This window comes from Amblyraja radiata, chromosome 7, assembly GCF_010909765.2.
Source record: "Amblyraja radiata isolate CabotCenter1 chromosome 7, sAmbRad1.1.pri, whole genome shotgun sequence".
Taxonomy (NCBI): domain Eukaryota; kingdom Metazoa; phylum Chordata; class Chondrichthyes; order Rajiformes; family Rajidae; genus Amblyraja; species Amblyraja radiata.
Window position 1 is genome coordinate 77,990,438 of NC_045962.1, and position 23,939 is coordinate 78,014,376.

A 23,939-nucleotide genomic window follows, 5' to 3' on the forward strand; every position below is an offset into this window, starting at 1 on the left:
GATGCTGCCTCATCCGCTGAGTTTCTACAGCATTTTTGTCTACATTCTATATTTCCTTGATCATTGTCTCTTTGACCTTTTGTTTTCACACCTTACGCTTCCTCATCACTAGTTTCCCTCTCCCCTGACTGTCAGTCTGAAGAAGGGTCTCGGCTCGAAATGCCACCCACTCCTAGCAAACAGCTAACAATGCCTTCTTTCCTTTAGCATAATCACTTTTTTGCATATCTTTCAGTCATTTGTTCTACAATATATCTCTCTACATCATCATCTGTAGCTCTCATTTCCCTTTCCCCTGACTCTAGTCTGAAGAAGGGTCTCGACCCGAAACGTCACACCTTCCTTCTCTCCAGAGATGCCACCTGTGCCGTTGAGTTACTCCAGCATTTTGTGTCTATCTTCGTTGTAAACCAGCACCTGCAGTTCCTTCCTGCACAAAGCCACTGCTGGGATTGCTGAACAAAGAGCACCTACTGTGAAAGCTCTTGTGTGTCACAGAAGTCACCGGCTTGTCTGCTGCTGCAGTTCATAGAAACATAGAAACATAGAAACATAGAAATTAGGTGCAGGAGTAGGCCATTCGGCCCTTCGAGCCTGCACCGCCATTCAATATGATCATGGCTGATCATCCAACTCAGTATCCCGTACCTGCCTTCTCTCCATACCCTCTGATCCCCTTAGCCACAAGGGCCACATCTAACTCCCTCTTAAATATAGCCAATGAACTGGCCTCGACTACCCTCTGTGGCAGAGAGCTCCAGAGATTCACCACTCTCTGTGTGAAAAAAGTTCTTCTCATCTCGGTTTTAAAGGATTTCCCCCTTATCCTTAAGCTGTGACCCCTTGTCCTGGACTTCCCCAACATCGGGAGCAATCTTCCTGCATCTAGCCTGTCCAACCCCTTAAGAATTTTATAAGTTTCTATAAGATCCCCTCTCAATCTCCTAAATTCTAGAGAGTATAAACCAAGTCTATCCAGTCTTTCTTCATAAGACAGTCCTGACACCCCAGGAATCAGTCTGGTGAACCTTCTCTGCACTCCCTCTATGGCAATAATGTCCTTCCTCAGATTTGGAGACCAAAACTGTACGCAATACTCCAGGTGTGGTCTCACCAAGACCCTGTACAACTGCAGTAGAACCTCCCTGCTCCTATACTCAAATCCTTTTGCTATGAAAGCTAACATACCATTGGCTTTCTTCACTGCCTGCTGCACCTGCAGTTCAATCTATCTGCCCTCTATTGTCACATTATATAACATGGGACTTCTCATCACAGGCTGCAAGATGAGTTGGCTTGTTAATCAAGAGCCACATGCTGGATGGTGCTGGCTGCTGTTTGCCTCTTACTGTTATCTAATTTTAATGATATAATAATCTAGAAATGGGTCCTTTGCCAATAGTCCGTACAGAGATGTGAAGCAAATCAAAAAGAAAATAAATCTGCATTTGTTGCACTAAAGGCTCCTAGAATTTAACTGCTTTAACATCAACAAAAATAATGAAAAAAATGCAGCACAAACCTATTCATCTATTAAGAGGGTCAAAAGAGGACTTACTTTTACTGTTTCTATTTAACTTGTTTTTCCTTTATTCTTTGCCTCATTAGATTCAATATATCTGAGTGTTAGTGTATGTGTGTGAATATATGAGTACACTTTAGTATTCAGTTTTAGTTTTATAGATACAGCGTGGAAACAGGCCCCTTCGGCCCACAGAATCCACGCCCACCCACGATCCCCGCACATTGACATTGTCCTACACATACGAGGGAAAATTTACAATTGTACCAGGCCAATTAACCGACCAATCTGTATGTGTTTGGAGTGTGGGAAGAAACGGGAGATCCCGGAGAAAACCCACGCAGGTCACGAGCAGAACGTACAAACTCCGTGCAGACAAGCACCCGTAGTCAGGATTGAACCCGGGTCTCTGGCGCTGCAAGGCAGCAAGTCTACCGCTGCGCCACTATGTCACCCGAACCTACAAATTTAGACAAGTACACGGGTAGGATAGGTTTAGAGGGATATGGGCCAAATACAGGCAGGTGGGACTAGTGTACATGGGGCATGTTGGTCGGCATGGGGAAGTTGGGCCAAAGGGCCTGCTTCATGATTTTTGACTCTATGACTCTTGACCTTAAATGCAATGTCAATGCGCAATACATATTGCATAAATTCCATAGATCTCCCATAGAAATAACACTCATTCAATCCAGTAGAAGAGCTTTCGGAACGATGTTTATAGTTATATTAACCATGATATAAATGCCTAATATTTTCTGTGTGCTTAAGCAAAGCAAGAATTTCATTGTCCTATACAGGGACACATGACAATAAACTCACTTGAACACTTGAACTTGATATGAACTATCAGTAATATAATTTGAATATAGTCTGAAAAAGGGTCCTGACCTAAAATATTGCCTATGCATGCCCTCCAGAGACGCTGGCTGACCTGCTAAATTAATCCAGTAATTTGTGTTCTAGGCAAGATTTCAAGATTGCAAGATCTGCATTTCCTTGTGGCTAATAATTACATTTTACTGTTTGATGCTTGTAAAGGTAAATAAGGCACTGATACAGGTGCAACTCCGAGAAGACAGCGAAGGCTCCGGGAAGCTTCAAAGGTTCATGGGTTTTAGAAACAGCCATTTGGCCCATCAGGTCTACTCCGCCATTCAATCATGGCTGACGTATCTTTCCCTCTCAACCCCTTTATTGTGCCTTCTCCCTTGTACTCAAAGTCCATGGCATTATTCTTCAGAAATACAGGCCCTGAACCGAGGCCACCCACTAGGTCGACACGGTGGCACAGCTGGGAGAGCTGCTGCATCACAGCGCCAGAGACCCAGGTTCGATCCTGACCTCGGGTGCTCTCTGTGTGAAGGTTGCACATACTCCCTGCGACCTCGTGGGTTTACTCTGGCTGCACAGGTTTCCTCCCACATCCCAAATGTAAGCGGTTTTGTAGGTTAATTGGCTTCTGTCAATTGCCCCTCGCATGTAGACCAACTTTGTGTACGGTGATTGATGGCCGGCGTGGACACAATGGGCCTAAAGGCCTGTTTCCATGCTGTATCTCTAAACTGAACACATCTGATTAGTTTAGTTTAGTTTAGTTCAGAGATACAGCATGGAAACAGGCCCTTCAGCCCATCGAGTCCACACTGACCAGCGATGACCCATACACTAGTTCTATCCTACACGCATACAGAAGCCAATTAACCTACAAACCTGCACGTTCTCTGGAATATTGGAGGAAACCGGGATACCATGAGAAAACCCACGTGGTGACAGGGAGAAAGTACAAACTCTGTACATGTGAATCCTGGCCAAAATGGAGCAGGAAGAGAACCAAAATTTAGCAGAGGATTCATGCATCGCAAGGCCATTTTGGTCAAGTCTGTGTTTCTGTGTATAAAAGCCACAAGCTGCTGACTGGTGCCAGGAAGTCCAGGTCCCAGATCAATGTTGCAGATAAGAAATGTATCTTTTCAATTGCAGAGGACCTCCAAAGTATTGTGAATGCATTAGTTTGATTGGATTGCTGCAAAAGAATTGTAAATAATGTAAATAATGTTGCAAGGCAGTTACCCTGTTGTTTGCTGCTTGGTCAAAGTGTTAAGCCCTGGCAGGATTGTTTTGAGTTCCAGGGTAAATGTTGCATTATTCAGTTAGTTGGCTTTCTTCCAGAAGCTTCTCCAAGAAACAATGTATGGGAGACTCTGTAATTGGTTTGGGGAACTGTCAATAATGCACAGATGTACTTAATATGTTTGATTGAACTGTAGTTCGGCCCCTCAAGGTTCGCGGACCTATAAAAGGTGGCTCCATCTTAGATCGAGGTCGATCTTCTGGAGGAGCGCTTGGGACTGCGTGACCTTTTGGAGTGTGTCTGCTTGCACGAGGCTGAAGGGCTTGGCCAGGCAGTGACAAGGATCGACCCCGTGGTGGTTTAGGTATCGTATAGGGGAATTTGCAGTTCAATCTAAAAATAAAGTTTAGTCGGTCCAGTGCTTGACGCAGTGTTTTTGACTGAACTAGACTATGGGGGTAAGCTTGAGAAGAGTGTATTTACATAGAAACAGCGCCCACAGTCGGGATCGAACCTGGGTATCTGGCGCTGTTATGCAGCAACTCTCCCGCTGCGCCACTGTGCCGCAATTCTTCCTGTGGTGAATTCTTTACTGAGGTCTTCCTCTTTCCACAGAGGCATTGCTCTCTCCGTTTCTCCCACTTGCAAGTTTTCATTTCAAATAAACGGGAGTCTCTTTTTCCAATTTTACTTTCCCGTGGACATGAATGTAGTAGATAGATAGATGACTGAATCAGTCCCCGATGAGTTTCCAGATGAACTTTAGTTTAGATTAGTTTAGTTTAGAGATACTGAACCTGTCTGGAGTGGATTTCTTAATTAACCTACAAACTTGCACGTTTTTGGAACATGGGAAGAAACTGGGGCACCCAGAGAAAACCCACACGGCCACAGAGAGAACATACAAACTCCATACAGACAGCACCCATAGTCAGGGTAGAATTCGGGGTCTCTGTCGCTGCAAGACAGCAACTCTACCGCTGCACCACTGCCGCATGGTGGTGGATGTGCAGAACAAGATGCCAGAGGAGGTAGTTGAGGCAGGAACTATCCCAACATTAAAGAAACAGACAGGTACATGGATAGGACAGGTTTGGAGGAGTATGGACCAAATGCAGGCAGGTGAGGCTAGTGCAGCTGGGGCATGTTGGCCGGTGTGGGCAGGTTGTGCCGTAGGGCCTGTTTCCACATTGTATCACTCTACGACTATGAATCTATAATTCCAGATTCAATATAGAAATGGGAATAATTTTCAAATGTAGGGATGTTTTTCTTCATGAATCATGCTTTTAATTATCAGGCATTACCCCACTGAAAGAATCCAACACTTATTTACATGCCCAAGGTTATTAATTCCACAAGAAAAATAAATGCATTAAAGCAGAAAATGCATTTAGTGTAAATTGAGTTTCACACTCAGAGCAATGAAGCAGATCAATTTTCTATGCTACAGTGATAGGGCAGAATGCTTAACCTTGAATAAAGAATGCTAATGGCTTTCAGACAAGTGACATATGCCAAGGGTCTTCCAAGTTCATGATTCAAGACTATGATTACACTGTATTTTACATGATATTAGCAGAACACTAATGAATTCAAATTGGGAATCCATGCTGCTTAAAGACAGAGTTAGTGCATGGAACAACGAACGTAGAAAAGAACGGATAGACACGAAATGCTGGAGTAACTCAGTGGGACAGGCAGCACCTTTGGAGAGAAGGAATGGGTGACGTTTTGGGTCGAGACCCTTCTTCAGACCCTGAAAAGTCACCCATTCCTTCTCTCCAGAGATGCTGCCTGTCCCGCTGAGTTACTCCAGGATTTTGTGTCTATCTTCGGTTGAAACCGGCATCTGCAGTTCCTTCCTACCTAGAAAAGTACAGCACAGGAACAGTCTCTCTGACCACACTGTCTCTGTTGAACATGATGCCAAGCCAAACTGATCTCATCTGCCTGCACACGACCCAAACCCCTCCATTCCCAACACACGCCTGTCTAAAAGCTTGTTAAACGCAACTGTTATACCTGTTTCGACCACCAACCTCGACAGTACATTCCAAGCCCCTCAGAACCCATTGTGCAATAAAACTTGCCCGCACATCTCCTTTAAACTTTGCCCCTTTCATCTTCCAGCTATGCCCTCTCATCTTCCAGCTATTCCCTCTAGTCTTTGATATTACCACCCTGGGAAAAAAAATGTTCTTATAATCTGCCCTCTCTATACCTCTCACCAGTTTAAATACTTCTATCGGGTCTCCCCTCATCTTCCGATGATCTGAAGAAGGGTTTTGGCCTGAAACGTTGCCTATTTCCCTCGCTCCATTGATGCTGTTGCACGCACTGAGTTTCTCCAGCTTTTTTGTGTACCTTCGATTTTCCAGCATCTGCAGTTCCTTCTTAAACACAATCTCATAAGCCCTATTGCCAGCTTTGTATTTCAATGAGCAAGCAAACTTAAATAGAAAAAACAGCACAAGGAAGTAAAAGTAACGATAGTGAACATATTAACAATAACAATTTGAATCCATCATTTCCTGCCAACTATCTATCCATTGCTGTCCCAAAAACATCCATTATTGGGACAAAATTTAACAACATTCTTGACTTCAAAATATCTGCTCCTGGTGTCAGTGAATGAATATCTTATAAGTTTTGATGATGTTCCTCTCCATCTCATTTAATTGTTATCTTTCTGTGCATAGAATTGTCCTGAAAAGTACGAGTAGTTTAAAAGGATGAGGGGGGGACCTCATTGAAACCTACCGAATAGAGGCCTGGATAAGGGCCTGTCCCACTTAGGGCATTTTGTAGGCGACTTCAGGCGACTATGGTCGCCGGATGTCGCCTGTATGGTCGTGAGTATTCTACTCAGTCGCCCAAAGAGTCGTAGCTTCTTTCTGGTCGCCTCTGGATTTTTAACATGTTGAAAATTTTTTGGAAACAGTCAGTGACAGTGGGCTTGACGCCAATGAGTGTAGCTTGACTTCTCCTGATGTAGGTGCTGTCGTAGTTGTCACCAGGTGACGTAGGTTGTTGCCGGTGCTGACTTCGGTTATTTTTTGTTGTTTTCAAATTTTATGTCTAAGGGGGGTACCAGTCCCCGTTTTTTCGGCGACCTGCTATGACTATGACAGTCGCCGGCAGTCGCCTAAAAATAGCCTAAGTGGGACAGGCCCTTCAGAGTGAATGTGGAGAGGATGTTTCCACTAGTGGGAGTTTCTAGGATCAGAGGCCAAAGCCTCAGAATTAAAGGACGTACCTTCAGAAAGAAGATGAGGAGGAATGTCTTTAGTCAGAGGGTGGTGAATCTGTAAAATTAATCACCATTGATGGCTGTGGAGGCCAAGTCAGTGGATATTTTTAAGGCAGAGATTGACAGATTCTTGATTAATATGGGTGACAGAGGGAGAAGGCAGGAGAATGGGGTTGAGAGAGAAAGTTAGATCAGCCATGATTGAATGGCGGAGTCGATTTTATGAGCTGAATGGCCTAATTCTGTTTCTAGTAATTATGAACTTACAAACTGATGTCTTAAAAAAACTGCAATTGCATTTCCAGTTGTCTTTTTTTTAATCATTTATAAAGATGTATTTTTACAACAGGATTTCAGTAATCTGAAGTGCAGGTATCTTGCAGATAAACCTGTGCATTTAATATTCTACAATATGAAATCTAAGATGAGACACAATAAAATAGAAATTTGAAACATCCATTTTTACTACTGAAATATAGCAATGAACAGAGATGACCTTGGTTGATCATGTTTTATGTATAGTGCTTTGCACCAAACATTCCAAGATTTAACTGTGACTTAGAATAAAATAAACTGGTATACTATTGAAGGGTATAGAAGTCATTTTGTGCATTTGTAGTTTTGGTTTAGCTTTTGACTGGAAATAATGACCAACCATCTAAAACTGCCACACAATGAGCTAAATGTAGAAAGAAGGAACTGCTGGTTTACCAAGGAAAGACACAAAATGCTGGAGTAACTCAATGGGTCAGGCAGCAACCCCGGAGAATATGGATAGGTGGCGTTTCAGATCTTCAGAATGAAGTAGGAACCCGACCTGAAATGTCATCTCTCCACGTTCTCCAGGGATTCTGGAACGTTCTCCAGGAACGTTCTCCAGGGATTCTGCCTGACCCGCTGAGGTACTCCGGAATTTTGTGTCTTATTTATGAGCAGAAGATGTTTTTGTACATTTTGCTTGGGGTAGTTTGCTCACAGAATATAGGGTACAAAGAATATGTTACGTATTTTACTTATAACGCAACAGGCTGCACGGTGGCACAGCGGTAGAGTTGCTGCCTTGCAGCGCCAAAGACCCAGGTTCAATCCTGACAATGGGTGCTGTCTGTATGGAGTTTGTACGTTCTCCCCGTGACCGGCATGGGTTTTCTCCATGAGTTCTGGTTTCCTCCCACACTCCAAAGGCTAATTGGCTTGGTAAATTTAAAAAAATTGTCTCAAGTATGTGTAGGATAGTGTTAATGTGCGGGGATCACTGGTCGGTGTGGAGTCAGAGGGCTGCAGGGCCTGTTTCCACGCTGTATATCTAAATGAAACTGAATTAAACTAAACTAAGACAAGGTGGTTTAATGGTAGTTGTTAGGACAATGTAATGCATTGATAATGGTCAGATTGTGGGATCTAACAGGCAGAACAGACTTGTCCATGTAAGATTAAAAAAGCGAGGATTGCTGGTCGGTGAGGGCCTGTTTCCGCAATGTATCTGTAAATTAAACTAAACTTTTAAAAAATCTAAGATAGACAAAAAATGCTGGTGTAACTCAGCAGGACAGACTGGAAAGAAGGAATGCGTGACTTTTCGGGTCGAGACCCGTCTTCAGAATGATGTCAATGGAGAGGGATACAGAGATAAGGAAGTGTAAGGTGTGAAAACAGGACAAAGGGAATGAGAATCAAGGGAGATGTAGAATAGATCAGTGATTCCCAACCTGGGGCCATATGGTTCAGGGGGGCTACAGAAAACAATTGGGATTTAGGGGGCCACAGGTTCAATGAAGGGGGCCACAGAGCTACAACCCTGTTGCCTCCTAAATTTCAGTTCTAATAAATTTAAATCTATGTAGTTGAAATATTTTTGATGTTTGTGGAATAGAATAAAAGAGAATATATGTGCAATTAATAGACACTGATATTTTTATGGAAGGTATTATAATATTGAAGTACTTTTTTTCCGCTAATAATGTCAGGAGGGGGGGGCACATAAAAATTAAAAGATCCCAAGGGGGCCAAGAGCTAAAATAGGTTGGGAACCACTGGAATAGATGATTGTTAGCTGGGAGAAAGTAAAAACAAAGCAAACAGATAAAATGTAGTCGGAGACAGTAAGACTGGTCGGAGAACTGGGAAGGGAGAGGGATTGAGAGAGAGGGAAAGCAAGTGTTACTTGAAGTTAGAGAAATCAATATTCACTCCAGTGGGTTGTAAGCTGCCCAAGCGAAATATGAGGTGCTGTTCCTCCAATTTGTGTTGGGCCTCACTCTGACAGCGGAGGAGGCCCTGGACAGAAGGATCAGTGTGGGAATGGGAGGGGTAGTTAAAGTGTTTAGCAGCCTGGAGATCGGGTAGATTTAGACGGAGGTGTTCAGCAAAACGATCGCCGAGCCTGCGCAAAAAAAAAATAATTCTGCTGGTCTATCTCACTTCTTGGTCATTTGGTGCACTACTGTGACATTAGCTTACTGTTCATTAATCTCCCTGCAGGTGGGACAGCATCAAGACAGAAGGGTTTCCTTGGATGTATTCGTTCTTTACGGTTGAATGGGATCACCCTGGATCTTGAAGAAAGAGCTAAAGTCACACCTGGGGTGAAGCCAGGTTGCCTTGGACATTGTAGCAGTTATGGTAACCTGTGCCACAATGGAGGGAGGTGCATTGAGAAGTACAATGGCTATTGGTGCAACTGTAGTCACTCTGCTTATGATGGACCATTCTGTAAAAAAGGTAAGAACCCAGATTCCAAATAAGTAAGTGGGTAGTTGAGAAAAAAAGAACTGCAGATTTTAGTTTAGTTTAGTTTGGTTTAGAGATACAGCGCGGAAACAGGCCCTTCGTCTGCACTGATAAGCGATCGCCGCACCTTGACACTATCCTACACTAGGGACAATTATTACATTTATACCAAGCCAACTAACCAACAAACCTGTACGTCTTCGGAATGCAGGAGAAAACCAAAATTCTCAGAGAAAACGCACGCAGGACACGGGGAGAACGTACAAATTCCGTACAGACACGCACCCATAGCCGGATCGAATCCAGGTCTCTGCCATTGTAAGCGCTGTAAGGCAGCAACTCTACCACTGTGCCACCTTAATGGTTTACAAAAAAAGGCACAGAATGCTAGAGTAACTCAGAGGGTCAGGCAGCATCCCGAGAGTGCATGGATAGATGACGTTTTGGGTCGGGCACAATCAAGCCCACTGACAAGGGAGGTGACATTTAAGTCTAGCAGGCTCACCTCTACCATGCTGAGATCAGGCGCCAATTCTCGGACACCTTCTCATACCTACCCCTTGACCATGGCTCTACCTATGAACCCCAGGACATCATCCCCCAGGCTGTTTCTGATCTCATCACCCCTGGTGATCTCTCCTATGCAGTCACCAACCTGGGAGAAAGTTCAAACTCTTTTCAGACAGCACCTGTAGTCATGATCGAACCCGGGGCTCTGGCGGTGTTAGGCAGCAACTTCACCGCTGCGCCACTATGCTGCCCGTGTACAGCAAACCAATTGGAAGGCAAATGATTGATTAATCTTTTAAGGCAAGGAGAATGGAATGCAAAACATGCTGCCGAAATTGTAGAAAATTGCAGAACTGAACCAGATTCCTTTATGCAGGGGATGGTAAATCTTTCAAAATTCCTTCCTCATCGTTCTTAGAAGGCTGGGTGATAGAATTAGGATGGCACGGTGGCGCAGAGGTAGAGTTGCTGCTCTACAGCGCCAGAAGTACAGGTTCGATCCTAGCTACCGGTGCTGTCTCTACGGAGTTTGTGCGTTCTCCCCGTGACCTGCGCGGGTTTTCTCCGAGATCTTCGGTTTCATCCCACACTCCAAAGTAGTACAGGTTTGTAGGTTAATTGGCTTGGTATAGATGTAAAATTGTCCTTTATATATGCAGGATAGTGGTAGTGTCCAGGGATCGCTGGTCAGCATGGACATAGCGGGCCAAGGGGCCTGTTTCCACGCAGAATCATTAAATGAAACTAAACTAACATATTCAAGGTTGTGGTCAATGGGGGATCATGGTGTGCTATGTGGGGATTGATATGGAAAGTGGACAAACAAAACAATTCCCAATATTTCTTTTGAATGGTGGCGCAGGCTGGAGAACCTATTTGTCGTATTTCTATTTTATATAAAGAATAGGCCATACTGGGGATATAGTTAGAATGTAGTTAGAGAATATACTTCTTCCGCAGAGCCTTTACTATTTTCCCTTCAAATGTATTTAGAATTCCTTTTCTTGAAAGATATATTTCTTATTTCTCTTCCACCACCCTTTCATATAGTGAATTTCATATCAAAGTAACTTGCAGTGAATAAAAAATGTCTGATGTAAAATACATGTGGGATATTAGCATAATTTTAGATTGTCACCCGCCTAACATTCGAACATTCTAAACTATTGTGCGTCACTTTTAATAATCCTCAATTTTGTGAACTGCACCATTTACTTTCATCTTCTTCATCTCTTGAAGTAATATTTATTCAGTCACCAAAACTTATCCCCATATCTGAGGAAGGATGTTCTGGCTCTGGAGAGGGTCCAGAGGAGGTTTACAAGAAAGATTCCAGGAATGAGTGAGTTAGCATATGATGAGTGCTTGACGGCACTGGGCCTGTATTCGCTGGAGTTTAGAAGGTAGAGGGGGGACCTCATTGAATCTTACAGAATAATGAAAGGCATAGATAGTGTGGATATGGAAAGGATGTTTCCACTTGTGGGAGAGTCTAGGACCAGAGGTCATAGCCTCAGAATTGAAGGGCGCTCTTTTAGAAAGGAGGTGAGGAGGAACTTCTTTAGTCAGAGGGTAGTTAATCTGTGGAACTCATTGCCACAGAGGGCTGTGGAGGCCAAGTCTTTTAAGGCAGAGATAGACAAATTCTTGATTAGAACAGATGTGAAGGTTGATGGGGAGAAGGCAAGAAAATGGGATTAGGAGGCAGAGATCAGCCGTGATTGAATTGCGGAATAGACTCGATGGGCAGAATGACCTCATTCTACTCTTATAACTTGTGAACTTGTGAACTTATCATTCAGATGTTTCAGAGTTAACAGCATCTTCTATATTACTAAAAGTCTGATCTTGACCACTTCCTGTTGTTCTGTATATTGATTTTAGAAAAAACGCTGCCACTTACGGCTGTGATTTTTGGCCATTTTACTCCCCCTCCACTGCGCAGGACAAGAGGATATTTCCCATCGATGAAAAGTAAAAGAGTTATTAGTGTTTAAAAAATGTTGAGATTCTCTCTCCACGCCCCTTCTGGAGGGACTATAAAACCCAGAGGTGTTGAGTGCCTCAGTCATTCTCTGCAAGATGGGGGAGCGAGAGGCTCACGTCTCGCAGCCTGAGCTGTGAATAACACTGAACACATGTCTACTAAACTGTGAGTGTGGTTTTACAGACCTTGAGTGCCCTTAATGTGGTTTGAAAATGAAAAGGTGGTTAGTTTGAAATAAAGCAAATGGTTGGTGGTGGTTGGTTTGAAAAAAAGCACAGCAAATGGTTGGTGATGGTTGGTTTGAAATCAAGCACAGCAAATGGTTGGTGATGGTTGGTTTGAAATAAAGCACAGCAAATGGTTGGTGGTGGTTGGTTTGAAATAAAGCACAGCAAATGGTTAGTGGTGGTTGGTTTGAAATGGCAAATGATTAAAAGTCTAAACTTGACAACTTCCTGTTTGTACTATTTATTGATTGTAGATAAAACGGCTTACGGCTGTGATTTTTGGCCATCTTACTCAGTCCCCCTCCGCTCATCAGGTGCAGAGGATTCTTCCCATGAATGAAAAATAGAAGTGTTATTAGTGTTTAAATTTTGAGAATCTCTCTCCTGTCTATCACACCATGAAGGCCATGCCCCTTCCGGTGGGAGGGGGAGGGATTATAAAACCCGGAAGTGTGGGTGTGGCTCAGTCTGCAAGATGAGGGAGGGAGCGGTCATGACTGTCTGAGCTGTGAATCAACTGAACACACTGAACGTCTATGTGGTATTTTGTGGAGTTTTGTGTGGTTTTATGGTGGTTTTATAGTGTTCACCCTACTTGAAATGTTATGAAACTGCATTTGAATGTGGTGGCCTTGCACTCTGCATGAAATGGTATGAAACTGCACTTGAATTTGGTGGCCTTGCACCCTGCTTGAAGTGGTAAGAAACTGCATTTGAATTTGGTGGCCTTGCACGCTGCTTGAAATGGAATTTCAAGGAATAGCCATGTCAACTGCTAGCCCACCAGCCGTGAGTGAGCTGCCAGCACATCAGGCTTGAGTGATTGAGATGCAACCCCAAGAATCCATTTGGTCCACAATGTCCATATTAGCCCTCTGGAAACCAGTGCCTTCAGCCCATAACACCCATACTAGCGCTCCATACTAGCCCCCCCCCCCCCCCCACTGGCCCACTGGCCACCAATTTTGGAATTGGTGGAGAGGTGGAATATTGCGTTGGGGGACCAGCCCGTGTCCCAACGGAACCCATTTCTTCTGGTATCTAATATATTTTACATATAGAACAGCATAGATAATGGCAACACATTCAGTCAATAACATGGTAAATATTACTGATATCAGTGAATTATTCCAGATTTATTTAGTTGCTTGAATATATATTCTCCAGTTGTCATTGTGTTGTCTGCAATTGCTCCCGAGGTTGGAGGTCTAAGTCACTGCCAACTTGTCCAATAAACTAACAACACTGCCTCTACAATCCTCCTTACGCTACCTGTATCTGGAATTGACTACTACAGAGCACTTGTTAACCCTTGATATCAGCTTTGATTCTTCAATGTCTGTTTTATTCCTCTTCCCCATGTTTGCTGCTTTAAAGGTTGCATTAGCTGGCAACAGTTTTAAGCGGCCTGTTTTTCTTTAATTTGTAAGATTTTCCAATGTTTTTGCATTTTTAAGTAGGATGTTGCCTGGAATGAAATGCTTTAGCTACAAGACAGATGAGCATTGAAAGGCGCATGAAATATTCTAGTTATTGAAATATTCTAGTTATTACAATAACAGGATTGTGGGATAGGCAGGACTGGAGATCAATGTTCTGGTGTACAGATGCCACAAGGGCCACATTGGTGCAGTGGTAGAGTTGCTGCCTTACAGCGCCAGAGTTCTGGGTTCGATCCTGACTAAGGGTGCTTGCCTGTATGCAGTTTGTACATTCTCCCCGTGACATGCGTGAGTTTTCCACGGGGGCTCTGGATTCCTCCCACACTACAAAGACATAAAGAGTTGTAAGTATATTGGCTTGGTATAATTGAAAATTGTCCCCAGTGTATGTGGGAAGTGGCTAGATGCAGGAAGATTGTTCCCGATGTTGGGGAAGTCCAGCACAAGGGGTCACAGTTTAAGGATAAGGGGGAAATCCTTTAGGACCGAGATGAGGAAAACATTTTTCACACAGAGAGTGGTGAGTCTCTGGAACTCTCTGCCACAGATGGTAGTTGAGGCCAGTTCATTGGCTATATTTAAGAGGGTTAGATGTGGCCCTTGTGGCTAAAGGGATCAGGGGGTATGGAGAGAAGGCAGGTACAGGATACTGAGTTGGATGATCAGCCATGATCATATTGAATGGCGGTGCTGAATGGCCTACTCCTGCACCTATTTTCTATGTTTCTAAGTCTGCGGCGATCGCAGATCAGCATGGACCTGGTGGGCCAAAGGACTTATTTCTGCGCTGTCGTATTTTGATCCAGGAGAATCTCACGGCAGTACTTAGACAGCATATTCCTGAAGGAACGTCCAGTGGGTTTGAATGGGTAGAACTTGGGAATAAGGAGGGTGTGATCATTTTGATGGGATTGTTTTATTCTGGAACTAGTTGAATAGGGATACAGTGGGATGGATCTTGGTGAGCTGTTAAATGAGATTAGTTTAGTTTAGTTTAGTGACACAGCCCTTTGGCCCACTAAGCCCACGTTCCCCATACAGTAACACTAACCTATACATGTTATGGACAATTTATTAATTTTCTAAGCCAATTAGCCTACAAACCTGGCAGTCTTTGCTGGGAGGAAACCGGAGATAGCCGGAAAAAAAACCCCGCGGTCATGGGGAGAATGTACAAATTCCGTACAGGCAGTAGTCAGGATCGAACCTGGATTTCGGGCGTAAAAGGCAGCAGCTCTACTGCTGTGTTACCGTGCCATCTCGTACCTACAAAGGAAATAGACAATAGACAATAGCCAATCGATTTGCAAGGTAAAGTAAATTTGCAGGTACAGCAAAGAAATAGCAAAGGCAAGTGATTGATTAATCTTTAAGGCAAGGAAACTGGAATGCAAAACAAGTCAGTCTTGCTCAAATTGCAGAGAACTTTTGTGAGAACTCCCTTGGTTGCAGTTTTAGACTCGAACAGCAAGGAAGGGTGAACCTAACGTGGATAAACTTATCGATGAGATTGTTTTTATCAGCGCCACAAGAGAGCTCTATGACTGTAACCCATCTATGTCCATCTGCCCCTGGTAGTTACTACTCAGGCCAATTTTCAAGTCAGTCTCTCACCTGCATATTAACTGGAAAATAAGGAGTAAAAACACTTTATATTTGCGCTGCCATCAGCATATGGATATAATTAAATTCACACCCTTGTGTTTTTCATCAATGTATTCCCGGGTAGAAGTTCATGTCGTGTTAATGGTTAGTTTAATATTACAAAAGCTACAATAATCATCAATTAGCAATAACATGAATAATTTACCGCTGCTGAGCTGATAGTGCCCTGATGCTGTGAAGTATGGAGATGATTTCTGAGCGGTTTCCTATCACGGAACCTTCATTTGCCGCGTCTGAAATGTAAAGTAACACGATCCATTTAAATTGCATACATCTTTTATCATCAATTATAATTTTGCGCAGATTGGAAAGAAAGTCACAATGCCTTAAGGTAGCTTCGGGCATTTTCCTTCACAAAACCTCTCTGTATTCATTAAGTCACGATCCATTCGCACAACGGCGGCAACATCTGAGGAAATGCATTTAAAATGCCCTGTCTTATGAAGGAAATTGGATGGACAATTTCTGAAATGATGCACACTTATTTAAATTATTTATTTAAACTACTTTTACTTCCTCTCAACTTTCAATATGCCTACCCATAATATGGGCACATGATGTATAATTGCAGGCATGAAGTTTGTTGTAAGTGTAAGACTCTCAAACTCCCTGTGTAATACAGAAACTAAAATTCAAATGTGAAATGATTGAACCCATAACTTTCTGAAATGGAGAGAGAGGGGGAGCCCTACTATAATATTTTAAGAATGAAAATGAGGACACAAATTTTGTGTTGGAAAGAACTGCAGATGCTGGTTTAAATCGAAGATCTAATATCTTCTATACAAATGTTGTGGTGTAATATGCAATGTCTGTGTTAGTACAGTTAGAGCAACATTGTAATGTTTACAGCACACCATACATGTACACAAAATCATTTATCATGTTCTTCTAGGTTAAAGAGGAAAAGTCTTGACGTTATTTCTGGTACAAATGGGTTTGGGTTTAGCTGCACAAAGTAGGCAAAGTAGGGTCTCGACCAGAAACGTCACCTTTCCGTTTCTCCAAAAATGCTGTCTGACTTGCTGAATTACTCCAGCATTTTGTGTCTGTCTAAGGCACAAGCAATGATCATTCATGGGGTGAAAATAGTTTTCATTTTTAACAAGAGGGCATCCATGTAAATGGCTTAATAAAGTTAAGCCAGCCCCAAGCAGATAGTCACTGTGTAGTCTCCATTGAGTGAACTTTGACCATGACTGTTCAATCAATTTTACTCCTCAGTTCAGTTCAGTCTCAGTTTAGTTTATTGTCACATGTTCAAGGCCTTCTACGTCTGCTCCAGGCACACTGCAGGATGGGCCTGATAAGGATGCCATGCTTCTCATTGTCTCATTCCACTACCAGGAATGAGTAGGTTAACTTATGATGAGCGTTTGCCGGCACTGGGCCTGTACTCGCTGGAGTTTAGAAGAATGAAGGGGGAACCTCATTGAAACATACAGATTAGTGACAGCCTTGGATAGAGTGGATGTGGAGAGGATGTTTCCACTTGTGGGAGAATCCAGGACTAGAGGTTAGAGCCTCAGAATTAAAGGACATTCTTTTAGGAAGGAGATGAGGAGAAATTTATTTTGTCAGAGTAGTGATGAATCTTGGGTGTGGAATTCTTTGCCACAAAAGGCTGTGGGGGCCAAGTCAGTGGATATTTTTAAGGCAGAGATAGGTAGATTTTTGATTAGTACGGGTGTCAGGGGTTATAGGGAGAAGGCAGTGGAATGGGGTTAGGAGGGAGAGATAGATCAGCCATGATTGAATGGTGGGGTAGACTTGATGGGCCGAATGGCCCATTTCTACTCCTGTCACTTATGGCTTTATTACCTTCCCCTGATTTTGACCAAAGGTTTGCAATTGCCGACAACTTCTTGATTTGGTCTTTCACTAGTTCATTTGTTAAATGAGCAGAAGTTCACAAAGCACTGCATTTTGAAATGGTCAGTTTTGTCCAGCAAGTTAATGTCTCTATTAAAATGGTAATCATAGAGTCACACAGCATGGAAACAGGCCTTTGACCTAACTTGTCCATGCTGACCAACGTCGCTCAATCTACACTAGTCCCACCGACCTGTGCTTGGCCCATATCCCTCCTATGCAAACGTCAATAGTGCTTAACACATTATACACAGTCTAGATTGTGTTAAAGTGTGCTTTTCTTCAATTATTTTGGCACACATGAAAATGCTGGGTGCGGCACTTCACCAACAAAACAAACATTGAGATTGATGGTAGTTCAACAAAAAAACGTTGGGTTAGAAATCTCTCTGGTGTTGAGTTAGTTTTTCCAATGCACTCAGTAAACGTTCAGTTGATGAACTGTAAGAAAATGCAATGTCCCATTGATTCCTCTTACAGAATCTGCAACATTTAAAGCTTTACATTGTCCACTTAAATTATTAAAACCCATTCCAGCTTTCTATCAGTTTACTACACTGAAATACAGGTAGAACAATAGAATGCAAGAGAGTTATAAATTTCAGGTTGGGATGACATTTGCCTGGGGTGATATCGCCAGTCAATTTCACAATCCGAATACATTTCTCTTCCACTTAGCTCAATGGAAAGCAGCATCATGCAAGAACTGTTTCGTTGAACACTTACGCTCGGTCCACCAGCCTACGAGATCTCCCGATTGCCAACAATTTCAACTCTCCATCCCATTCCCATGTGTCTGAAGAAGGGTCTCGACCCAAAACATCACCCATTCCTTCTATCCAGAGATGCTGCTGCCTGTCCTGCTGAGTTACTCCAGCATTTTGGTGTAAACCAGCATCTGCAGTTCCTTCCTACCCATACTAACCTTTCTACTCTGGGCCCCCTAGATTGCCAGAGTAAGGCCACATGTAAATTGGAGGAACAGATGGCAAGGTGGTGCGGTAGTTGATTTGCTGCCTTACAGCACCAGAGACCTGGGTTTGATCCTGACCGTGGGTGCTGTCTGTACAGAGTTCGTACGTTCTCACTGTGACTACGTGGGTTTTCTCAGGGTGCTCCAGTTTTATCTCACATTCCAGAGACGTGCAGGTTTGTAGGTTAATTGGCTTCTGTAAATTGTCCCCAGTGTGTAGGATAGAACTAGTGTCATCACTGGTCGGCGGGGACTCAATGGGCCGAAGGGCCTGTTTCCACATTATATCTCTGATACTAAAGGTAGAAGACCAAATAATTAAACCATTAAAAGAATATAGGCTAGAATTGAACAAACCTGACTAGTTATGTTATTTTTTAATCTACATCTGATTTTAAGTCGGATAAATTAAACTTGGGTTATCTAATAAATAACCTTACTAATTTTTATTCTGTGTTTTGTTTTATTGCTCAGAGATTTCTGCTACTTTTGAGTCTGGAACATCATTGTTATACACACTACAGGAGCCTGTCACCGTTGTCAAGAATCTAAGCGATCTTTCATCTGCTGCGTCTTCAGAGCTCACCTATTTGAGGGAAAATATTGCATTCAGTTTTCGAACTATGCACACCCCATGTATACTGCTTTATGTCAGTTCTTTCAATGAGGAATATATGGCTGTAACTCTCTCCAAAAATGGTAAGTTTGTCAAACCTACCTATTTCTAGACATTTGCCGTATGATTTTTAAAATAAGATGGTGCAGGTCCACCAGCGATTTTCTGGCTCAAGAACCTTGCAAAAATTATCCATTTTGCTGGACAAGCAGAGGTCACAGCCAGGGGGGGCTGAGATGCCGGCCAGCCGATCGTCCATGAAAGTCAGCTATGGGAACAGATCCGTCTGTTCCGGCTGGGCCAGAGTTCCAGAGGGGACAAATTTGACCCGTCGATCAGCCGCGATGAGATTGATTAGCCCACTTCTCCTGGCCTAGGCGCCATATTTTCGGGGCAACTTCTGAGGGGGGCGGATTTCAAGTGCGCTCTTGGAATTTTATTCGGAATAAAGGAGGTGCCAGACCACCTGTTGCTGGAAAATTGGTGGTGAGTCGGTGCTAAAAAAAAATATCATTCATGGTTTTGCATTCACAGCTCTCTGAGGATACAATTTGCAAAGATTCACAATCTTTGAGGTAATAAGTTCCTCATCGTAGTTTTAAATGAATAGCCTCTTATTCTGAAACCCTCGTACCAGGTTCCTCCACCCAAGGGAAACATCCTGTGGCATTTATCCTGAGCAGCCCTTCAGAATGTTATGTTTCAATATGATCATTGCTTTTAAGACCTGAACATATGTACAATTTATTGTACAATCATAAGGTGATATCTCATTCCACAAATTTATCTTCTGAACCTTTGCTGAACTGTTTCCATTGCATTTTATTCTTCTTTAATGTCAATGCTGCATTCCAGGTTCTTTAGATAAGTAATATCATAAGATCATAAGAGATAGGAGTAGAATTAGGCCACTCTGGCCATCTACTCCGCCATTCAATCATGTTTGGTATTGGTGAGACCACTCCTGGAGTATTGCGTACAGTGTTGGTCTCCAAATCTGAGGAAAGACATTCTTGCCTTAGAGGGAGTACAGAGAAGGTTCACCAGACTGATTCCTGGGATGTCAGGACTTTCATATGAAGAAAGACTGGATAGACTTGGCTTGTACTCGCTAGAATTTAGAAGATTGAGGGGGGATCTTATAGAAACTTACAAAATTCTTAAGGGGTTGGACAGGCTAGATGCAGGAAGATTGTTCCCGATGTTGTGGAAGTCCAGGACAAGGGGTCACAGTTTAAGGATAAAGGGGAAATCCTTTAGGACCGAGATGAGAAAAACATTTTTCACACAGAGAGTGGTGAGTCTCTGGAACTCTCTGCCACAGATGGTAGTTGAGGCCAGTTCATTGGCTATATTTAAGAGGGAGTTAGATGTGGCCCTTGTAGCTAAAGGGATCAGGGGGTATGGAGAGAAGGCAGGTACAGGATACTGAGTTGGATGATCAGCCATGATCATATTGAATGGCGGTGCAGGCTCGAAGGGCTGAATGGCCTACTCCTTTTCTATGTTTCTATGTTTCTTTGTTTGATCTATCACTCCCTCCAAACCCCATTATTCCTGCCTTCTCCCCAAAACGTCTGACACCCATACTAATCAAGAATCCATCTATCTCTGCCTAAATATATCCACTGACTTTGCGTCCACAGCCTTCTGTTGCAAATAATTCAACGGATTCACCACCCTCTGAATAAAGAAATTCCTCCTCATCTCCTTCCTAAAAGAACATCCTTTAATTCTTAGGCTAATTTCTATATTCAGATGGTGGTGAATCTGGGAAATTCATTGTCTCAGAAGACTGTGGAGGCAAAGTTAGTGGATTTATTTAAGGCAGAGATAGATTGATTCTTGAATAGTACAGGTGTCAGAGGTTACGGGGAGAAGGCAGGAGAATGGGATTTGGAGGGGGAGATAGATCAGCCATGATTGAATGGCGATGTAGACTTGATGGGCTGAATGGCCTACTTCTACCCCCATCACTTATGATCATGATATTTCAGAAGGGACATAAAAGAATAAAGATATAAGAGGGGTAAAAGATATATTTTTGATTTAAAAAAAAACTCTTGGCTAACGTACGGCAATCCAAGAGTATAAATATTAAATGGTAAGAATTGGATTGAACAGATGGGGCCAATTATGAACTAAGAGATCAAATGCAGAAAGAGACAGATGATGTGGCTAAGGTTGCAAATGAATATTTTATCAAGGGAGAAGACTTTGCTGAGTCACAGCTTGGAAGATGTGGATGAAATATTGGATGTTAAAGGATGGAAAACAAGGAGTTATTAGCTATTATGTTCCAAACACAGGGAAAGTAAATAGTGAGGATGAGGTTCAGGGGAAGAGTCACAGTCATAGAGTTGTAGAATCATATTGTGATACAGCGTGGAAATGTGGGCCCTTTGGGTCAACCTGCCCACACCGGCCAACATGTCCCAGCTTCACTAGTCCCACCTGTCCACGCTAGGTCCATATCCCTCCAAACCTGTCCTATCCATGTACCCGTCTAACTGTTCCTTAAACATTGGGATAATCCCAGCCTCAACTACCTCCTCTGGCAGCTTGTTCCATGCACCCGCCACCCTTTATGTGAAAACATCAAGGGTTCACAATCAAGGGATCGTTCTGTGGATTGAAAATTTGCAAATTTTACCACCCTCCTTCGCCAAGGTGTTTACAGAGGCATGGAGCATAAGAGCAAGAGTAAGAGCACGGAAACAGGACCTTCGCCCTGCGAGTCCGCACATACAAGTGATCCCCGCGCATTTACACGATCCTACAATGGGGACAAATTTAAATTTATACCAAACCAGTTAACCTACAAAGCTGTATGTCTTTGGAGTGTGGGAGGAAACCGTAGATCGCGGAGAAAACCCACGCAGGTCATGAGGAGAAAGTACAAGTCCGTAGTCCGGATCGAACCAGGGTCTCTGGCGCTGTAAGACAGCAACTCTACCGCTGTGTCACCGGGTAGTTGTGGTGCTCAAAGACAACCGGGATATATATTTGAAAGGGAAAGGAAATGCATGACTAAGGAAGAGGCTTTGTGGGACTGGCTGGATTGCTCTTGCAGAGGGCTGGTATGGACTCGGTGGGCCAAATGGCCACCCTTCCTTACAGTGACCATGCTGCGATTCCATGAAATTGTGATTTCACACATCAAGTGTTCCTCGTTAATTTAGTCGAGATTAAGCTCCTATATTTTTGCCACAGTTTAAACAATATTTTGCTTGCAACCTGAAGATTTTTCATTGAGAGATGTTTTCTCCAAGGCCTCTGGGGAATATAACAGACAACACTGCAATCTGTAGTTCCCTTCTTCAATGATCTTCATTGACTCTCTGTGGAGCCTGGGGCATTCAAAGTTTATACTTCTGCTGGAAACCATCTGTCAGATGTATCTACAGCGCAATAAACCTTGTCAATACTTTTGACACTGGTTTGAGGTAGTTTTAGCCTTCTTTTGATATTGACATTCTCGACCTGACTCCATCTCTAGTTATTTTGCTGCCGCTCGTCCTCTTGTCTATGATTGACTACATTCTCAGCTCCCAGCTGCCTTAAGGGGATGTCCCACTGTACAACGTAATTCAAGAGTTCTCCCGAGTTTCCCCTGATTCGAACTCGGAGAATTACGGTAACAGCCGCTCGTAGGTACTCTGGGCTCTCGTGGACATTTTTCAACATGTTGAAAAATCTTCACGAGTCTTCACGAGCTTACCGCGTTTCCCGAGTTCCTGCCGTTAGCGTTAAGAGTTGCTAAGAGACGTCCCGAGCTCCGACGTACCCGTGACGTACATTCAGATTCAGATTCAGATTCAGATTCAATTGTCATTGTCATTGTCATTGTACAGTACAGAGACAACGAAATGCATTTAGCATCTCCCTGGAAGAGCGACATAGCAAATGATTTGAATAAATAATAATAATAATAATAATAATAATAATAATAAGTGTCCGCGGGGGGGGGGGGGGGGTGATTGGCAGTCACCGAGGTACGTTGTTGAGTAGAGTGACAGCTGCCGGGAAGAAGCTGTTCCTGGACCTGCTGGTTCGGCAACGGAGAGACCTGTAGCGCCTCCCGGATGGTAGGAGGGTAAACAGTCCATGGTTGGGGTGAGAGCAGTCCTTGGCGATGCTGAGCGCCCTCCGCAGACAACGCTTGCTTTGGACAGACTCAATGGAGGGGAGCGAGGAACCGGTGATGCGTTGGGCAATTTTCACCACCCTCTGCAATGCCTTCCGGTCGGAGACAGAGCAGTTGCCATACCATACTGTGATACAGTTGGTAAGGATGCTATCGATGGTGCAGCGGTAGAAGTTCACCAGGAATCTGAGGAGACAGATGGACCTTCTTCAGTCTCCTCAGGAAGAAGAGACGCTGGTGAGCCTTCTTGATCAGAGTTGAGGTATTGTGGGTCCAAGAGAGGTCATCGGAGATGTTGACTCCCAGGAACCTGAAGCTAGAAACACGTTCCACCTCCATCCCTGTTAATGTGGATGGGGGTGTGCGTGCCAGCCCCTGGACTTCCTGAAGTCTACAATGAGCTCCTTGGTCTTCTTGGAGTTAAGGGCCAGGTTGTTGTCAGCGCACCATGCTGCTAAGTGCTGGACCTCCTCCCTGTAGGCCGACTCATCGTTATTGCTGATGAGGACAATCACCATTGTATCATATGCATACTTGATGATGGTGTTAGTACCATGTACAGGTGTGCAGTCATAGGTGAAGAGGGAGTAGAGGAGGGGGCTCAGCACACAGCCCTGTGGAACGCCGGTGTTCAGGGTGAGGGTTGAAGAGGTGTGCTTGTCTAACCTAACAGACTGGGGTCTGTTGGTTAGAAAGTCCAGTATCCAGTTGCAGAGGGAGGGGTCGATGCCCAGGTTACCGAGTTTGGTGATCAGTTTTGATGGTATAATGGTGTTGAATGCTGAGCTGTAATCGATGAACAGCATTCTTACGTAAGTGTCTCTGTTGTCGAGGTGGGAGAGGGCGGAGTGAAGTGCCGTTGAGATGGCATCCTCTGTACTCCTGTTCTTGCGGTAGGCAAACTGATAGGGATCCAGTGTG

At 43.6% G+C, this 23,939-nt stretch overlaps 1 protein-coding gene across 1 annotated transcript in view; it reads left to right on the forward strand.

The window, feature by feature from the left end:
* LOC116975560 (contactin-associated protein-like 5) overlaps nt 1-23,939 on the forward strand; it is a 705,003-nt gene that overhangs the window by 493,239 nt on the left and 187,825 nt on the right. The window contains exons 18-19 of the mRNA XM_033024847.1: nt 9,331-9,570; nt 18,730-18,954. Of these exons, the coding sequence (XP_032880738.1) occupies nt 9,331-9,570; nt 18,730-18,954 (465 nt within the window). The remainder of the gene's footprint in view (nt 1-9,330; nt 9,571-18,729; nt 18,955-23,939) is intronic.